Here is a 20209-nt window from a genome sequence, read left to right as displayed (position 1 = left end):
TGTATGCAACAGGCTGGGAGCCAGAGTCCAAAAGGGCTTATTTTTATGAAAAGACTAAAGTTCTTTTGAAATTTGGACCATTTTGCTTCAGATTAAATGTGTAAAAATCCTGTAATGCTTCTGCTGTAACACAACTTCCACAGATTTACAGTTTCACAACGTAGCAATACACAAAACACGCTAATATTTGCTTAAATGCTGCACAACAGTGGCCCAAACCCATCGTGAGTACTGAAGAGTAGCTACTGAAGTTAAATGGTGACTTGTTTGTGATATCACTCAGGTTCTGTGCACAATTATCACATCATTCCGTTGTAATTAGATTTTTTTTTCCTGGTAACAACATGTTGAGGACTGTATCAGTCCATCATCACTCAGGATGTCTTGCATCTTTTATTCACCTTGTACACAAACAAATTACAGTCAGTGAACATTCTGCATCAGTAAAGCTGCATCAGAAGTGCAACAACAACAGGAAACACGCAGCTGAGTGGGACAACTGGCCCCATAAACTGGACTTCAATGATTCGTTTGTTAAAGGGAAACATGAGTTCAGAAACTGCTTCTTAGTCAAATGTTGTATTTATTGATTTATTTTTACAAGCAGTAATTGTTAGTCATTTACACAGCTGCTCCCCATGATAAGACGGCTGAAATTAACAGTTTTCCGTATAAAAAGAACATAGAAACTTTTACGGGTTAAAACAGAAGTGTGTGTGATTTACTGGCTGTTTGTCCAGGTGGAGAAAGTGGGGGACATAAATCTAGAAATGCAACAAAGAAAAGAAAAACCTGTAAAAAAGGCATGATCCCCTCATAATAGCCCACTGCAGATTTTTATTATCAATCCTCAGTGTGAAACACGTAAAACTCATAATTTAAACTAAAGTTTAGCTAGTTTAGCTGCTAAACTGTGACCTGTAACATGTGATGAAGCAGAGCTCTGAGCTGGGCTGGACCGGCCGTCAGACGCCGCTCGAAACAAACTGCAGGTCATGGTTGAGGAAATATGAATTATGGGAATAACAGAATTAATCTGCCAGATTCAAAAATGACTAAACTAAACTGAGATTGTTTATCTGTGGGACCAAAACAGTTGAATCAACTCCAACAGCTTTTTAACATTAAAATACTGTTTGCTTGTTTGTTTTGCTTTGTCATTTACTGGTTTCAAATAGGTTTCATGTGTTCTGCTTCACGCCATCAGATATTCACGCCTGTAGATCTGCAGTCATGAACCGAAGCTTTAGACTGATGGAATTCCAGAAAGAAATGGAACTTTCCACTCATAGACTATTAACAGTGACAAGTTGCTGATGAATGCTGTACATACAGTAACATTAAATCAGGCCACCATAAAAGGACTAAACATTTCATGAAAACGTCAGCTGCTGGAACATTACGAATGTAGTTTAGTTTGGCATAAAGTCTGACAACAAGGAAACACAGCTCCGTCTCTAAATCTCCACGTAGTCCCATTTTAGTTACAGCGCAGCCACACTGTTTTCAGACCGTTTACTGTGTCTATTGTTATGTTGCAGCCTTTTGCTAAAATAAAAGTATCCAAATATTCTCCCATCAGTTCACACTCAATACCCAAGGATGACAACATGAGAACGGATTCTCAGAACTCTGGCACTAGTTACAGCCTCTAGTCTTCCTGGGCATGAGGCCACAAGCCTTCACAACAGAATTTGGGAATATTCTGATGTTCTTCACTGCAGACGCTCTCAAACTCTGCACAGTTTGACGGGGGCTGTTGGAGGACATTTTCAGGTCTCGTTAGAGATGTAGGCAAGGGTTCAGGTCAGAGCTCTGGCTGGGTCAACCAAGGACTTTCACAGAGTTGTCCCTGAGAGACTCTGTCATTGCATAGATGGAAGGTGCAGGTCAGCCCAGTCTGCGGTTCTGTTGGCTCCATAACAGACACCCCACGGCATGAGGCTGCCACCACGGCGCTGCACGAGTGGTGCCCAACAGGTGATGGAGAAACATCCCAGAGATGATCAAGAGAAGAGGGAAGATGCCAGCGATCAAGCGTGAGGGGCTATTTAAGATATTATGTTGTAATGAATTAGTAAATAAATAAATAAAATTCTGGGTTCTGTCAGATTATCCGGGCACTGAGTTTAGACTGATGAGAGAGTGTTTATTTTTTTAATTCAGCATAAGGCCTCAACACACCTTTATCTGACTGTTTAGACAGTTTGTGTTACTTGACTGGTTTCCCAGGGTTACAGTATTTACTTTGCTGGGCTAACTGCTACTAGCCACAAATAAATAAGATTATTTAAACAGATCTGTGTGTACCAGAGAGAGAGCTATTCCTTTAATCTACAATACTGTGAAGTAAAGTAAGATAGCACCATTGACTATTTAAGATTAACTGTCTCTTTTTCCTCACTGCAACAATCTAAAGAGAAACAATAGAAACAGTGATTTCAATATTTCCCCTAAGTAGCAGCTAAGCATAGACCCACTGTATGTACATATTCACAACGAAAGCCTATCATTTTTACATATATGACATGAAAAAGCTGATTACTCCAGTCTGTGGACATGTTTATTGTGTAGCTGCGTTTCAAGTAAAAGGATGCAGTCCTGGGTTTCACCAAAAGGGGGCGTCCAGTAGACGAGCAGCAAATGTTTGATGTCACCACCAGTTGGCCCAGTCAAGACAAGGCACCAAAGAGGAGGGAGGAACCGTCAACATATGTGGCATATGAACATACTGGGGTGCTTTTGTCCATGACAAAACAATCCGAATTCTTGTCAGCAAGTGAAGAGTCTCGACCAACAGCTTCAATTCGCAGCGAGGCAAGATTCTGCAGCGCAGACAGACGGCATCAGCAATCAGAACAGGTTTAACAGGGCTCAAACTAGTCAGACAACATCCTGGGTCTAAGATACAACTGGTCCTGGTGTTCTTATAGCAAGAGAATATTTATGTATGGACACGAAAGATAGACTAAAGTTTACCACAAATATGTATACAAATGTTATAATATGCATATAGACCAAAACCTCATTATCATCCTGTGCTAAGTATTTATTTTGATTTTTAAAAAGGCGACTGTGGACGGTGATGGTGTGGATATTGTCTTTCTGGAGACCACATACATTGAAGAAATAAATAAATGTTATCAGAGCAGCTGCTGGCATTAAATGGGGTTTAAATGACTGATTCCTCAAGCCGTCAATCTAGATTCATGAAGAATTTCATGTGTTTATCACTGGCTACAATAATTCAGATAACGCTTCCCCTGCTGATGTCTTTGGAGGAATGAAAGGGGAAGATAGAAGTATTTTCTTTGGGCCTTTCAAAGGTCTTTAATTGAGTGTTGTGATGAAAATTACCTTTTAGTTGACAGAAGTTCTGTGTCTATGTGGATGAGTTGTCTCTGCATGTATCCAGAGCTCTGAAAAGCAAACAGACACAGATGATTAGACGTCATCTTTATAGAAAAATGGATTTCTGCGTCCATCACAAACAGTTATGGCAGAGGGATGATGAGAAATTGACATTAAAGAGGGTTGTTTAGCGGCAGGCAGTTGTAGAAATGTCTGTTCCTCATCAAGAGCATTTGATCCTCACTGGATGTGGCAGGTAAAGATTCATCCGACTAACAAACTGATCCCTTCTTCAGCAAAACCTCACCAGATCCTCATATTTCATATAAGAAGAAAGACACTCACGCTTGATGCTGCCGCACAAAACTGGCAAACTGACGGTCTTTAGCGTAGAGCTCCAGAATGCGGATCCTGTCTTGGATTTCCTGTGAAAACATTTCACATCAGGACAACCTGTGATTTACAACAGTTTAAAACCTCCACTTTGACTGCTTTCATGTATTTCTATATTCAAATTAGAGATAGAAGCAGATGGATATAAATACCTGTGTGTGTGTGTGTGTGTGTGTGTGTGTGTGTGTGTGTGTGTGTGTGTGTGTGTGTGTGTGTGTGTGTGTGTGTGTAAATATAAGCTTTCCCTCTCAAAATTCAGATTTTGGAATTTCTTTCAGATTTTTTAAAACCTAAAGTAAGGGTTTGATTAATCTGCTTTAATCTGACGTCAGGGTTAAACTTCAGTATTCATTTCTTGGGTTTTTAGGTCAGAATAATATTGGGGTTTTTTTTCCATATTTTTGGTGATGATGACACCATCATTGAGCACCAGTATCAACTTTCCATATCATCAAGTTTCAGTCCTCTGGTACAAACACTGACAGAAACATATTTTAATGATCAGAAATACGTACAAGATGAGATAAAGACTTTTAGTAAAGTGTTCTTTTACTAGTATGAATTTGACAACACACAACATGTGCGTTCTCTCTCCCCCCTCCCACATGCACACACACACACACACACACACCTCCTTTGTCAGTTCACTGTGCTCATAGATGTGTCTCATCTCGTCACTGCTGAAGTCTGTGGAGGCCTCCGCACTGGTGCTGCTGAACATGGGAACCTCAGGGTAGCGGCGGTAGTAGTGGCTGTAGCCGGTGGTGGCCTCACTCTCGTACATGGGGTTGTACTTGGTCGCCCTCTCCAAAGACGGGAGGCTCTCGATGTGTCTAGAGAGAATCCCACAGAACCATGAATGAGCCAGAACATGAAGCAGAAACATCTGAGCTGCTGGGAGTGAAGATGAGACAAAGACACTGGCGGCGTTCATTATTTCCTAAGGAGATTAAAGACAGTTGCACAAGAATTACAATTCACATCACTACATTGTTCAAACATGTTTTCTGAGTCATTGTTCAGAATAAAGGAAGGCATGAATATAAAATTATTTTTGCACATCTGGACAATAAGATGCTCAAAAGAACTATTTTAATTGTGAAATGTTGCTCTTCATTAGTCGTTGTACGTCACTTTTTTATTATGTAATAATCTTTCTTGATGCAACACTTTGAACTGCATTTGTCATCTTTTCCATTCAGTCCTATGTGATGATCATTGGAAAGAATTCCCAGAGTTAGATAACTTTCCTTTTCACCCAGCTTTAACCTTCTTACATTATTCCCAACATTGGGAAAAAGCATTGGAGTCTAAATCATAAAGTGATTTTTCACGACATCAAATGTTTCTGCCCATTTAGTCCTACTTTGTATTCAAAGGGAAGGAGTGCTCCATGTCGCTGAAGGTGGAGCGCTTTTGCTTTTTTAAAGTCAAATGTAACGTACAGACTCAGCCTTGGATTGGACGACACAGTTGCGGAGCATAATTCCCAAGCATTAACCTTGGGTGTATATTTCTTTTTGTCCCTGAGAAAAGCCTATTGTGCGAGGTGACTAGGGCTTTTTGGAACCAGATTAGCTCAATATTGGATCAGTTAATTAGCAGAGGGCAAATGTTTCTCCTCAGTCTGCTCCAGCAGTCATGGAAAAACGCACAGCAGAGAGATCAGATAGAGAGTCTGCAACAGAGGGAACAAAATAAATAAAAGGACGGAAAAGATTGGCTTAAAAAAGCAAACTGATAGTGCGGTTTGTTCCTTTTGGCGGTGGCGCTGGGGCTCCGCTCCCAACATGTCACAGTTTATTTTGTCCCCTGAAGAAATAAACCAGGCAACATTATTTTGAGGAAGCTTATGTGGAAAAGAGAAAATTTCAGACACATTAAATATCGGTTACTCTGGCCACTATTAAAGAGAAACTATGGTTTGATGTAGTTTAAATATAGGTGGAATACAAAACACAGGGTTGTTTCAGTGCCAGGGTTACGTCTCCTCACCGTATTGGGTCTTCGGATTCTTCCTTATCATACTGATCTCTTAATGTTCTGGCCAAAAAGAAAATGACTCCGGAGGCCACCAGTAGAAATCCGGCGACCGAGGCGATGGCTATGCCGACCACCAGCGGCTCGGACACATACTCTTCACAGTGTTCACCTCTGTACCACCAGTTCTCCCCGACGCGACACCTGTGGATAAAAGTTTGAGAGCTGTTTTCTTTTTTTTACTTCTCAGAACTTCTCCCTAACTCCTAAATTGTCCTATAGATTGACCTTTGCTCTCATTTATTGTCCTGAAGCAGCTCTTAGTGATCATGTGCATCGAGTGTCTCATCAGAATTGGGGCTGGCGCTGCATGCAGGAACTGGTTCCATGTTTGTACCACTTCTGATCAGTAAACATCATTTCAGCACAGGTCATCTGAGTCTCCAGTGTGTCACTTCCACAAGACTCGGAACAATAAACCTCACAGTGACTGGATTTGATGCATTTATTAGATTCCCAGCATGCTAACTTAACTAACCACCAGTCAACCGCATCATGAAACCAGTGACTAAGAGAAAAATAACGAGCATCAAGTTTGGCTTTGCTTATTACACAGTTGTGTTCCCCATCAGACAACAACACATGGATTCAACGTGACTCCTGAAGAGCAACACGAACGAGCATTTATTCCAGGCAGCGGACCGGACCCCACTCCGGCCACGCCATCATTCACCTACTGGCCGGACCAGATGTGAAATGCGCTCGTGCGGAACACATTGTGTCCCTATATGAAGCTCTTAAAGCCCTCAGCAATAGAACATGTAAGGATATAGTCATCACTCTTCTTCTGTTTGTTATTGCATGCTACATAATTAAAGAGAGCAAAGATTAATGAGAAAATCCTCAAACAAGTGTTTTGTTTTACCGCAGTTCATAAAATAACATTCTGTATGTGTCATTCATTTATTAATGCCTCGTTTTGGCAGAACTGGAATCCTCTGCAAATATTTGTATCCTGTCTCCATAGAGCAGCACAGAATTTCTGTTAGACTGGATCAAGTAAACAACAGCCCAGCAGCATCTGGACCTGCCCGCCTGTTCTACACTATCAGGATGAGGCAGGATTAAAGGATAGTTTTCTCCCTGTTGGTTAATAATAGTCTAAATATTTTTACTGGAGGACAACATGGTTTCTGATATGGTATGATTCTGTGTCTGAACCTGATTATTAATATATTACATGCAATTATGTGTTGGAATATGGAAACCTTTACTGAAGAAGCTACTAACATATAGCCATGTGAATACGATGGATGGATGGAACGAGCATTTAAGGGGCAGAGGTGAAATTTAGACTCAGTCTAACAAATAAATGTGTGAGCATAGTAATGAATCACTGGAGGTAACTGAAGTGTTAGTGATTTGTGTCACCTTCACAAATGTTAGATGAAGCATTTGATGTGATTAGATGCGTCTTAAAGCTCCCTGATTAGCCGAGCAAATCAACTGCGCCTCACAATCTGCTCTGCAGCAGTTTCAGGCATAAAATACAGAATATCCAACAAGTTGTTTTGATCCTCTCCCTATTCTCGCTAAATTCTGGCCCAGTTAACCTGCCTGACAGACCGCCTCTCCCAGCTGCGTGCAGGCGGATTACAATCTTTAATCTGCACCCACCTGCAGATGGCTCCCTGGCCGGCGATGATGTCACACTTGCCGTCGTTGAGGCAGAAGTCCGTCCGCAGGTCACAGATGCTCTGACAGGGCAGCCCGTCCACGCTGAAGTAGCCGGCGTTGCAGACGCACTCCGCCTCCCCCGACCACTTGTTGACCTTACACTCCGCGTATTCGTTACAGGCCTGGAACTTACAGGGGTCCGCCTGGTCCCCTGGAAGTAAACAACTCTTAACGTAGGCTCACCAGACATATCAAAGCAATATTTAGTGTAACATATAGATGAAGAATGTGGATATTTCTTGAATATCCCAACAGACTTCCCTCTCTGGTGGCCGCCCACCTGATTCGACATCCAGCGAGTACTTGTCAATGGCCAGGTTCATGGTCTGGTAAGCCGTGTTACAGAAATCCTCCAGGATCAGATAGACGGTGGTTGTGACACCTTCTTTCACAGGCTTGCCAAATTTCATCCGACTGTTGACCACAATGCTCCCATTCCGGAAGTTCAGGATCTCCAGATTCTCAAAATGAGTCAGGTTGGACTGCAGGTAGGGAACAAGCTGTGAAGAGAGCTGATGTTAGGAAACAGAAGCTCTGGTGGGAAGAAAAGGTTGATAATCAGGCAGTAGCTTGGTTACCAGCTCCAGGAAGCGCTGCTCCAAAGCTTTATATTCTGCGGAGCTCTTGTTAAACAGATCATCTGAGAACATCATGTTTGTCACACGAAGGCTGAAGAACACCATCAGCGCTCGTCTGGGATTCAGAGGCATGGCCAGACTGACCAGGTCCGTGCCTTGAGCCACCCCAGTGGGAAAACCAGTGCTTCCCTCTTCTGTGTGGTTAACCGACCCAAAACCATCGTCCATCAAGTCGAAACTTTGGTCTCCAATGGTGGCATCATCCAGGCCTTCATCAGTGGTCTGAATCTGGGGGGAAACGAAGCAGAGTGACTGTAAATTGAGGTTTTCTACTCTTAGACAATGATTTGGTTTTTACTGGCCAGCCGGATGTCACCATTGTTCACTTTTGGTTTCTTTCATTTGATAACTCCAATTTTCGCTCACACTACGGTGTTTTTCAGAGGTCTGAAGTGCTAAAAGCGTTACCTCCACCAGTGATGGGATGTTGATATGAGGGTGCTCTTCGGTCACAGCATTGATTTCAGAAATGCGAGTGAAGGGGGACTCCCTCTCTGGAGAGAGGACAGTGGGTTGCGCGTGGCTCACAACATCTATTACTGGTGGTTCTGTCTCATCTCTGTTGACCAGTAGGATCTCATCTTCTGCGAGATCCTCCGTCAAGATCTGCCGAGATTCCGATCCTTCTGTCTCAACAGCTGGAGCTTCAGGCAACGTCTCCTCTATCACTTCTTGTCCGTCACTCTCTGCTGCTGCCTCCAGGCCGTCCTCCTCAAGTACGGGTATATCAGGGTTTATCGAGACAACATGAACATTTGTTTCTTCTCCAGGCTCTTCGGCGTTCTGCTCAGCGTTGTCCACCATGTCTGTTGGTGCAGCAGCTAGGATGTTGGAATCTTCATCACTGCTCTTATCACCAGCTGCTGAGGCCGTTTCTGATGTTGGCTCTGATGCCTCCTTGGTCAGGTCTACAGCTTCAGGTGGCAGGACGTTCGCAGGAAGCACCTCTTCATATGTAGTCGTGGATGCAGTTGTGGTGATCTCTGACTCCTCTGGAACTTCCTTCCCATGCATCAGCTGCTCATCCACTGTTTGGATTACAGCTTCCTCTACCATGGTGGTAACCTCTACTTCTGCTTTTTCAGTTTCCAAGATAGCATCTGCCTTGATGGCTTCATCTCCTGTTATCAGTCCATCATGTGGCTCAATGTGTTCAAAAGAAACATCCAATTCTGTGGGGGCAGCTGGCTTGAGATGCTCCTCCAGCTCTCCTGAACCAGAGGCCTCCACCTCCACCGGAGGTTCAGGCAGCGTGACGACATCAGGCAGCTCGGTGGAGGGATCCTCCGCTGGGACCTCCTCTGGTGGAGGGTTCTCAACAGCAGGAGTCTGGACAATGTCCTCCAGCAACAGATCCTCCTCCACAAAGCCTGAAAAACAAGAATGAGACAAATGTGGACCTCCACTGTCCGTCCTGCAATGCACAGGCTGCAGTACGCTTAATGCACATTTTGGTGGAGGAGAGAGACTCACTGCCGGATTCAGGTGCACCGGCTGGAAGGTCCGGCATTGGAGACAGAACTGCGTTGTCCTCCAAAACAGTGATGTCTTCTTCTGTCCCTACTGTGTTAGATTCCGTGAGCTCGGGCATGATGTCATCTTTGTGGACAACGTCAGCGTCCTGGTCCAGGATCAAACCCTCGTCACCATCTAGCTGCAGCACAAAAAGATCCACACCAATCACTTCCTTTACTCCCAGGATTTTTTTGTGGATGGATCTTTTTATCAGAGAACCGAAATGTTTGGACAAAGGAGCAAGAAGTCACATCTGCAGTGAATTCAAACCAGGGTCAGGAATGTGCTTTGATGGCACAGTAGCTCTGCCTTCATCCTCAGCGTCTCATTAATTCAGGATTCATGAGGTGCTGGGGTATTTTGGCCAAATACTCCCAATGCAGATTAATTCATAAGCAAGCTGAGATGTAAAGTGAACCAACAGCTGCACTTTGTGAAACTCAAAACCCCGATTGCCTTCCGGGTGTGCAGTCGACCTCCAGAATGACTCTGGATGATATTGTTTTTGTCTGAGTGAAATCATGTGTCGTTGCTTCTTGCTGTGGTGTGGGACCATTCCTTTTTGCCCCAGAATAGAAGTGGATTATTATAGCAAGGAGCCAAACTAATCCTCAAAGCCTTGCTTGATCCTTACTGATGAGCTCATCTCCTACCTGCGCTGGTGTCGTCTGGATAACATCACAAGCCACTTACAGGTTATCACAAAAATAACCCATACTCAGAATATTCACCAACTTCAGGGAGGTCAGACTAGTGGCTGTGTGGGGCTAATCTGGTACTTACCACAGGTCCGGTCTCACTGGTGACAGATTCAGGGGCATCAGACACTATGGAACCAATGGAGATGGAAAACGTTAATACGATCTGACACAAAAAGGGACTCCACAGATACATTTTTACAGTAATCTCTTCAGCATAGGCTTCACCCTGAAGGTATTTAAGGGTTAAGGTCTACAAATCACACGGCTAAAAATCTGGAGTGAACACGAGCCACCGTGAGCCGGGCCGATTACTGCATCACCGCCAGGGCGGAAAAACAATCTGTGCTGTGGCTTTACGTTCCCCAGACACACATGTCAGCCATATGGGAGCGTTTAGCCATCATTTCATACGTCTGAGATAATTAATGTGGGCATGCGATGGCATTGATCCCTGGAGGAGCTCGCTACCACAGTAAACTAATGGCACACTTTCTCAAAAGCAGCAAGGAATTTCAATAGCGTAGGCATTACACCATCGCATTCTTCTGGGGTTATTTTCCTCCAGAAGACATCAGCTCTGCAGGAGGACGTGGCTGGCGCTCCTCTCCCTCTCTGTGCTGGGGGGAAATCTAAAGTATGCTTGGATGCAGATCTTAGTGAGGAACTGCATACGTGGAAAACCCAAAGAGGGTGACGTTTTATGCTAGGTTTTAAAAGTGGGAAAAAAAAGATCTACTCATACTTTCATCATCAATAATACGAGCAGATATTTAAATCAGTAATGATGACTTTAATTCCAGCTTGCTCTCCTAGCTATGGAAGTGCTGCAGCAGTTCCCCCATTAGTTCAACAGTACTACGGGGATCTGAGGCGCTTTTAGATCAGCGAGCAACACTAAATGCTTTTGGTTTTGTTTTTTCCAAACTTTTCTTGGATCTGCTCTCTGCTGGGGACCGCACAGAATAAATAGTGAGTTCCTAGAAGTGACGACAGGGTTCATAAGAAATGACCCACTTTTAAGATGAGGCTTTTTATTAATATGCCGCTGTCATCCATAACAGACGGAGCTGACAAATGAGAATCAGTCGACTGCTGGATCTGCCGTGATCCATCCGTATGATTTAAGGTTGGATACTAATGGGATCTGAACATTAGTCATGTCAGAGTTTTCTCTGTGGCATCGCAGCTCTCTCCATTAGAGCTGTAATGCTTCCACGTATCTCAGCAGTCCTGCACCGCCATCGTACCGCTCTGCGGCTCCGTGGTCTTCAGCTCTTCAGTTGCAAAGCTGTCGGTGGCGTGGACTGCAGTAGGGCGCACCGCGAGCGTGCGGTAGGAATTCTCCACTCGATTGGACTGTAAGGTCAAGTAGTCCAGCTGCTCGTTGCTCACACCGGCTCCGTCCACCACCACGGTGACGGCGTAATCCACCACCACTCCGTCCAGCCTGCTGACACCAGAACAAGTTCAGACATCGCCGCAGCAGAGCGGAGGCAGCCATCTTCTACGCACACCTTTAAAATGTGACTGTAAAAGGAAATCATTGATGAACAAAGTTGATTTAGGATTAATCTCTCAATCTTGAATGTTTATTTGCTAATTTATCTTCTCCTGTGTGAAGGGCAAAAGTGGCGCATTGTGCACGCAAAGCTGAAATGAATAACACGATCAATGTACGATAAAACCCAGGGAGCCCAGACCTCCATGAATGGGCCACATGTCAGTCTTCAGTGACACCTGGAAGCTCTCCGCTCTGACCTAGTTTACTGGATTTCCAGTGAACACGTGCCAGCCCGCCTCAACAGACGTCCAATTCTTCCTCATTGCAGTTTCACACGTGCACTCAGACAGGCAGACGGACTCTGGTCCGAACTAGAGGTGCCAGAATTTGATCTGCTGGCTTCTATTCTTGTCATTTCAGTAACAAATGGTGGAATCTGAACTGCACATGTCGGATATAGCTTCATTACGAAAAGCAGACACACGTATGTGTGTGTGTGTGAGTGGGGGGGGGGGGGGGGGGGGGGGGTGCTGAGCCTTAAGGTTATCAGAATCAAATGTATGTCACTGTGTCATCTTTTTTTTGTATTGGTTATTTACAGTTTTATTTACGCATCAACAGACTATTCATTTATTTTCACGACTTCTGTAGTGCAGTCATTTGAGAATTAAATCATTCTAGCTTAAGGAAAAGAGAGAAGCTAACCACAAAGTCCTTGACTCTGCATGTGTGTGAGTATAGTGTGATGCATAGCATCTCATAAGTATGACATTAATTAGGATATTAATTGTTCCAATGAGCGGCTGCCAGATGCAATTTTTACTATTTGGAATGAGCGCCTGCTTTTTCTGCAGGCTTGACTCTCATGGAATGAGTAAATGCCCACAGCTGGACACAAATGAGTGTCGGGATGGTCTGGGACTACCTGTGAACCTCTGTTCTGGATGAAAGATAAGGCTTCGACCATTTGATATAGTTATTATTCTCTTGTAGTAACCATTTAAATAAAGTCTAGAGTATACATTTAAACCACTTTTAATACAATTAGATTGTTCAGCTTTTAATTGTAGTGGTTTTCCAGAGGAGCAAAACTGTGTCAATGTCTGTATTTTACAAAGCAGAGTCGTCCTTTTATTTCCCTGTGATGTTGAGTCTTTAGAAAAATCAGTTGAAGTATTATTTATTAGAAATATCGGCTCTGCTGAGAGCATCTGCCTCCCACCCACCTCCTCTCTATTCCAATGTAAAAGGATGATCAGCCAGCTCGTAAAGCTCTAATAATCGTCTCTACTGAGCAGCACCTCCGCCTCACCTGGCCCATCCTGATCCCACTTAGTGGGTGAGTGACCCGGCTAAGACACGGAGCGCAGGCAGCTAGTGAGACAGCTTTACACGTGCCCGAGTGCACACAGGGGAACAGGTGAAGGTGACGAAGCTAACACGAACCGTGCTGAGGTCCATATGGATCTACGGGCTTACACATGAGCAGAGTGGGAATAAGCATTCTGGACTGGTGACTCACCCCTGACTGTCCTTCTGAGGCCTTCATGGAACCAGGACGGGAGAAGTCAGTTAATAACAGCAGCTGATGGGTTGCTTATTGTGTTCACCATGTGATTATATCCAAGCTGAGAGACTCTCACCTGAAGTCCAGCACAGACACGCTCTTAAATCCGGGAAGCCCCTCCAGGGCATCTTCTATCTGCAAAGAAAAACACACACACACATACACACAGCTGGGTTCACAAAGCTATTAACAAATATAATCCCTTAGAAAAAGTTAAGAAGATAAGCTGCAAGGTAAGGATACAGTTACTAAAAGCACTAAATTGGCTTAAAACTACTTAATATTATATCTTTCTTTAAACCAAAGTGTTCTGTGTAAAGCTTGTCGCTTCATCTCAAAAACGAAGAAGAGGCAAGTGTGTGTGAACAGACAGCGTGTGTGACACACCTTTTCAGCCAGCTGCCTGCTGAGTGTTTGGAACTGGAGGCTGGATGGATCGTCGAGGTTGTCGCTGTATATCTCTCCTGTCAGGAGGATACTGAGCTCCAGCACCTGCTCCAGCACCGAGGGGAAGACGGGCTCCATGGCGATGTCGTTGTCCAGCTGGGTTGGAACAAAGGCCATTCAGGATGAGAGGGTCTAAATGTGTAAACAAGCAGGCTTTTAACGTCTCTACCTGCTCCACCGTGACTGCAGCGTCCTCCATCCCCCCTCCTTTCTCTGTTGAAATCGAGATGGAAAAATGCTGGTTTATTTCTGTGACTGTTCAGACTAATCATTGACCTCTCGTGGTGGCTTTTTATGAGTTGCCCTGCAGCCAGTAAAAAAGCATTGCAAAGCACACAGAAACCATAACACAGGAATACAGCATGTCCAGGAAAACAGCGCACAACAGGACGTGTTAGCCGGTGCACACGTGGTAGAAGGTTCTGCAGTTTCAGGGGTGCTCACCGATCTCAGGAACCTCCGTTGCCTCTGTCGTTTCTGGTGTTGGAGTGCTGAGAGACAGTTTAAAACTGGTCAGGCGTCACATCAAAAACCACATCTCCTTAAAAACACCGAAGGGTCGGGAACACGTGCGGGGTTTTAAAGGTGAAGCACACGACAGCGAGGAAAGGGCTCCATTAGAGGTGCAGTCTGTAAAATACGTTAACATCACCCAGCTGAAGCTGTGAATTAGTTTGCTTGTGCAATCCTCGGTCTAATTTTCGCTCTGTAAGCACTGGGGGCGTGCCAACAGCTGGATAGTAAACATCTGGAGCGAGGGTCAGTGTGATGGTTCACTACTGTATTCAGATGCTGCAGCTCCAAAATGGAGAATGACTTAAGGGGACAAGACTGCGCCGGGCACGGAAGCAAACTCACAACTGACACTTTCTCTTTGAAGTTAAACTGAATTAAAACGAAAATCTCAGATGCGACTGAATGTAACCTGAATGATGACGTTTTCCAGGGGTCAAACATCAGTTTCAAGCATTAGAATCACACCTGAACTGAACTGAAATGCTGCTATTGTGTCATTTCAGTGATAATACGAGCCAGTTTGTTGATGCTGCGATTTCAATCTTTCTGACACTTTCATACAAATTGCACCTTAAAATTGCATCAACACATAACTACATGTAAAAAATTTAATTCTAATCAGCTGTTTTGTGTAAGTTGAAGCATTTTATTGTTGCTTTTATGGGGGAAAAAAGTTCTTTGCTGTCTTCGAGGCAGCTATTTGTTGTCACAGCTCCAATTTTAACCAACACAGCAGGCGTTAACGGCAGCATTTGTTGCTCCGTCTTTCTTAATGGGAACAATAAAACAATCACAGATGGCCACCAGGTCATCCGGCAGGCAGACGCAAACAAATGTGAAAAATAATAGAACAATTTAGACCACCAAAGAAGAAGTCGATGCTTCCTGTTTCCTGATGAAGTAATGTTACATATGACTGCTGCTACATTAAAAAATGTTTTAAGGAGCTATTTGATGTATTTAATATAGATCATTAATAAACACCATAATGTCCTAATCGTAGAGTTCACCTCTTTAGGACAAAAGTGTCCAGCTAGTATCCAAGACACATCAGTGAATGTCAAAAAGAAAACTATCATCTGACACCATGTGATAGCAGGTAAGCGGGAATATGAACAGGTAAGGTTGAGGAGCTTTGACAACCGTACCTGCACATATGTTGCCAGGACCTGGAGTGCTCACTACGCATATTGGGAAGAGTGACACATTTACAAAACACACAATTAATGATGAGACTGTAAATGATTGAAATGGTGGAGGGGAAGTGGGTCCTCTTACATTTTGACACCCGGCTGGGACATCCGCTGGAGACAGAAAGAAGGAATGTTGGCCTTGTGTTCTGACAGACATGTTCTTCATCCATTATTCACCCACAAACCTTTTTAACTAAAGCCTGATGCTCGTCCGACTGGCTGAAGAAGCTGCCAATCTGGTGTGCTGTGACGGCGCTGTCCTGACACTGGCTCATCCAGCTCTGATACTCGTCCTGCTCCGGGAGACGGTCCCAGAAGATCTTAAAAGCCTCCCATATGGTCTCCTGGCACACTGCTCGGAGCAGAGGACGACACAATTCAGTTCAAACCAAACACGGAACCTTCCTGGAGTTCCAGTTTCTCGGTCCAGGACTGGAGAGGCGCACACATGCATAGGGGAGATTTTTGACTCATCTCTCATCGTTTTCTGCCACATACATTTTACACATTAATCACATTAAATAAGGCAAAATAACTTTGATACCGAGACAGGCAGTCAGGGTTTTATATCCTGCTACACTGGGGTTTATAGAAACAAGTCGTAACTGTAGGCTTTAATTTACAGCTCGATATCTGACGGGTCGGATCCGCATTTCTCTGGGAAAAGTTCTTAAGACCAGAGCAGGATATGAACATCTGCTGATCCAAATGATAACAAACGCGTGTCAGACATGGTGGAGGCATGCAGTTCGGATGTGGATAAATACAACGCAAGGTTTAACCCCTGCTTGGGGTTGCACAGATTTTAAATGACAGGAATTGGATCAAAGTTAGGACCAGAACCGAATGCTTTTGTGCCTTAAAACCTGTAATATTGTAAAGCTTATAGGCACTGCCTGGTTAACCAGTTCATCTCTAATCTATTCAGTCCTCATCACAGTGGTCAGCGGACACAAAGCCACACGTTTGGATCCCCACAGTGTGGTGTTTAACATCATTTCCACCAAGTCTTTGCTTAAAGAAAGGATGATTTCCACAATCAGGATGAATATTTTACCAATATTTAAAAGCAGGGACTTGTGCTGAAGCATAAACGTCTGTTTCACGAGAGAGTTCCAAAGTCTCCACTGATAAACGGGGGGCTTGCAGAGAACCGACCATTTAAAGCAAAGATAACGTCACCAACCCAGGCTAAAGAAAATGACACGGCATTGGCTGCAAACGGAGGTTGACATCTGTCTGCATATAAATGTCGACTTTGGAGTCAGCCTGCTGGGCACTGATCCCAGGTCAGCTCGCGGACATATGTTCCAGTCTCAGCAGACGCAGGGTTCACTTCCAAATCAAGATTATACCAATTTTCTCAGCACCAGAAACACTCCAGCCAGTGTCAATAACGCCGACCTCTGCCCGCTCTCATTTTACAAGCAGCAGTTTTTTCCCATCTTTGTTATGAAGTTCCTTCAGCAACAACAGAGCAACCTTCACACTTCTGATGCTTTTCGTGGTGTTATGAATTGAACTTGTGCTGCTGTTTTCACGACACTGCATTATTTGGATGGAAACAGCCCAAAGGTCTAATGGTCTGAAGAGTCCAGCAGATCTCTGCAACATCATGTAAACAGTTAAATACTCAAAGAACAAAATGAGAACTTGCAGTACCGATCCTGGACTGGGGGGGGGCGGGGGGGGGCAGGACTCCAGGAGGTTAAAGCAGTTCCACCTGGACCCGACCACAGTGAATTACATGTCAGAAAAATCATATTGTGTAGTAAATTCTAATCAAGGGTGAAGTTCAGAGTATTGTGGCATTTAGAGGAAATTCCCCCTGTAATTCATCCAAACGCAATCTAACTTGAATAGCTGTTATATTTAGACCTGCTGAGCTGCCACAGCAGGAGAATGGAAGACACGAACCCTAATATAAACTAATTTCAATTTGAAATGAAAGGGTAAAACAAGCATCTACATTTTTCTTGCCTAAAACTGAACCTCTACGTCTTCTACTGCCAAGACGGATTCACTGTAGGTTCTAGATAAGTTCCTAAACTGGCAAACTATCTTTTGAATGAGCAGATAAGCAAGTGGAAGGACTGGACGAGAGGGACAGCATGTGGACAGATGAGAGTTTGTGGGAATTCCTATCCAGTGAGGTGTAATTGTGAGTAGTGTGAACACAGATGCTGCGGTCGACTCTGGTGAAACGCCTTCTGTCAAGATGCAGCCTGGAAACGTTCATGAAAATTGGGGACATTTCTTTTCCCCATACATGACATTTTAGTCTGCTCGAAAGAGAACGTTTAACAAAACCATTTCATTTATTCAGTGCTGGCCTGGTTGGACAAGCCCAAAGAAGAGATGCACAGCAACGTTGGTGAGGGAAGAAGCAAGAAAGTGGCTCAGTGTTGCTCCAAATGTTGGAATTTACAAGTTTAACTATTTTAGCCTGAATGCTGCAGCCTGAACACAGAGTAGGAGAACTACTTCTGAAGAACAGGTGCAGCTGAGTCCCCATCTTCACATCTAACCCCCCCAGAATTGTTTCTGAACCCGACCTCCCTCTTCACCACCCACTGGCAGAGACTGTTTCATGTAAAGCACCTTCAGCATCTCCATCAGCGTTCAGCCTCACCTCTGAGGTGGAAGAAGCTCAGATGATGGCCGACAACCTGCTCTGCGGTTTCCTGTGCACAGAGTTTGACTCCACTGGGGAAGAGCACGTTTCTTCTCCGCCGTGTGACGAGTGAATGGTTTTGGTGAGGTGCCTTTAGGTCAGGTACACGTATGACAGCTGGAGGGGCCGAGGGCTCCGGACCGTCGGGCAGAGTCAGGTACCCCATAGAGGAACCTTCCAGCGTTGCACCTAGGGTCAAAGAAATATCTCTTTAACTCTCCTTCACCTGTTCCCAAGCAGTCTTTGAAGGTTCAAGTGGAAAACCTACCTGTCCTTATGTCCAAAAATATGAGTAGGAAACTGATAACAGAGCAGGAAACACATCTCCAGTATATGATGCTCATGCTTAATCCCTGATTGAGATTAATTCCTCAGCTCATGTAGGTATTTTCTTCCAGTCAAGTCACGCAACAGTAATTCGAACAGCCTCTTCCACATTTGCATAGTTCAGAAGTCTCCACGTGCAGAAACAAGACGGAGGGTTTCTGTAGGAAATTAGCTGCTGGTGCCGTGGTTCCCCTGGTCCCCACCGCTGCAGAGACAACAGCTCGCTGCTCAGGTAGACGAGCAGATGGCAAATGGAGAGATGGGATTTTTTAATGCTCTCTAATCCTGTTTACTTTAAGCCTTTTAGAGGAGCTCGCTGAGAAGTTAGTGGAGCATCACTGGAAAGGGAGGGTGCTGCACGCCAGGAAGAGAACATGCAGGGGTTTCCGGGTGGTTAGTTAGAGATGATGCATTTATCAGAGAAAGTGTTTCTGCTGTTGAAGAATATTCCAATTACACTCGTCCCACCCTGGATTTGCTCAAAATGAAGCGAAGCATTTAGAGGTTTGCTAAAATAAGACAATGAGATGATTATTTGTGTTGCTCCATGTTGGTGGTAAGAACCGACCCAGCATCCTGACAGATGGCTTCCTGACGAGGAATTTATGCTGCTGCCCAAAAATAATCTTGGTCAGGTCAGTCTGGCTGCTAAAGGGTCTGAAGTGACATCATAGAGTGGTGGGCTTAGTCTGGAGATGACCTTTAACCCCAAACTGGTGCTCTGTGCTTGATCCTGTTTTAAAAGGTAAACGTCTAGAAAAGGAAGATGGCTAATGAACAATTCAACGAGCTATCGATGTCACTGTGATGTCCAGATAAGGCAAGTTAAAAATGGGATTGTCGGACATTTGCTGATAAAATTAAAACAGAAGAAAATAAGCTTTTACAAAAGTCTTTGATGTACTTCAATCAAGCAGCAGGTCATCTGGAGCAAGAGCATCCTCTATAGGTACAAAGTTAATACATTTTAATTCTTATACAATCTCTCTGTATATTTTTTGTGAAGTTTATTTTGACAGCTTTTGGGATACAGTTGATCATTTTAATGCCTTTTCCAGTGTTTGAAACGGTAAAACTTCGTATGAATGACACCGAGTGCAGACCTGGACGCAGCTTGGGCTGCATAAAGGTGTGAAAAGCCTCAAACAAATGCAGGGCTGCAGCACACGGCTACAGAAGATGTACAGGGAATCAGACTGAGATGGAAAAGAGACCTTAGCCGGCCACGAAGCACTCTGAGCAGATCACACCTAGAGGCACTGTAACATATGAAGCTTTTTGGCTGTGATACATCAAAAAAGCTCAATCATTTAGTCTTATAATACAGACATTCAGTATCAATTTCATAATACCAACATCAGCTCAAACATTTAGAGGTGAGGAATCAGTACAAATCCATATATATTAACCAGATTTTCAAAGGTTACAAACAGAAAACAATCAAGCTCCCCTCTAGATGAGTAAACACAAGAAGAAAGCCAATCATCAACTTTAGCTACAATACAATTTAGCTTTAATACACAATAAAAACCAAAGATGTTTGGGAATTAGCGTGTGTATCGAGACAAATGCCTTCAACAGTCTTTCAGAACATTATAAAGAAAAACCAACTGATCTGTTGAGAAGAACGGCATCAGCGTCTGAGGAGACTCGGAGGTTGATGTCAGGT

At 44.0% G+C, this 20209-nt stretch overlaps 1 protein-coding gene across 1 annotated transcript; it reads right to left on the bottom strand.

Moving 5' to 3' along the window:
- Positions 1 to 580: 580 nt before the first annotated feature.
- On the bottom strand, positions 581 to 18941 carry impg2a (interphotoreceptor matrix proteoglycan 2a). Its single transcript, XM_029851423.1, has 22 exons — positions 18482 to 18941; positions 18172 to 18402; positions 15725 to 15891; positions 15625 to 15650; positions 15495 to 15527; positions 14275 to 14321; positions 14000 to 14043; positions 13771 to 13926; positions 13460 to 13518; positions 13339 to 13359; positions 11563 to 11762; positions 10398 to 10441; positions 9573 to 9753; positions 8508 to 9469; positions 8040 to 8327; positions 7742 to 7961; positions 7402 to 7612; positions 5740 to 5928; positions 4376 to 4577; positions 3697 to 3776; positions 3358 to 3419; positions 581 to 2825 (listed from the first exon to the last, which is right to left on the bottom strand). The coding sequence occupies exons 1-21, from the start codon at positions 18555 to 18557 to the stop codon at positions 3383 to 3385; spliced, it is 3474 nt and encodes a 1157-aa protein (XP_029707283.1). The 5' UTR covers positions 18558 to 18941; the 3' UTR covers positions 581 to 2825; positions 3358 to 3382.
- Between the last annotated feature and the right edge of the window lie 1268 nt (positions 18942 to 20209).

The sequence above is a fragment of the Takifugu rubripes genome, chromosome 1, assembly GCF_901000725.2.
Source record: "Takifugu rubripes chromosome 1, fTakRub1.2, whole genome shotgun sequence".
NCBI lineage: Eukaryota > Metazoa > Chordata > Actinopteri > Tetraodontiformes > Tetraodontidae > Takifugu > Takifugu rubripes.
Note: the sequence above shows the minus strand (reverse complement) of the source record. Positions and strands in the feature narration are given on the sequence as shown.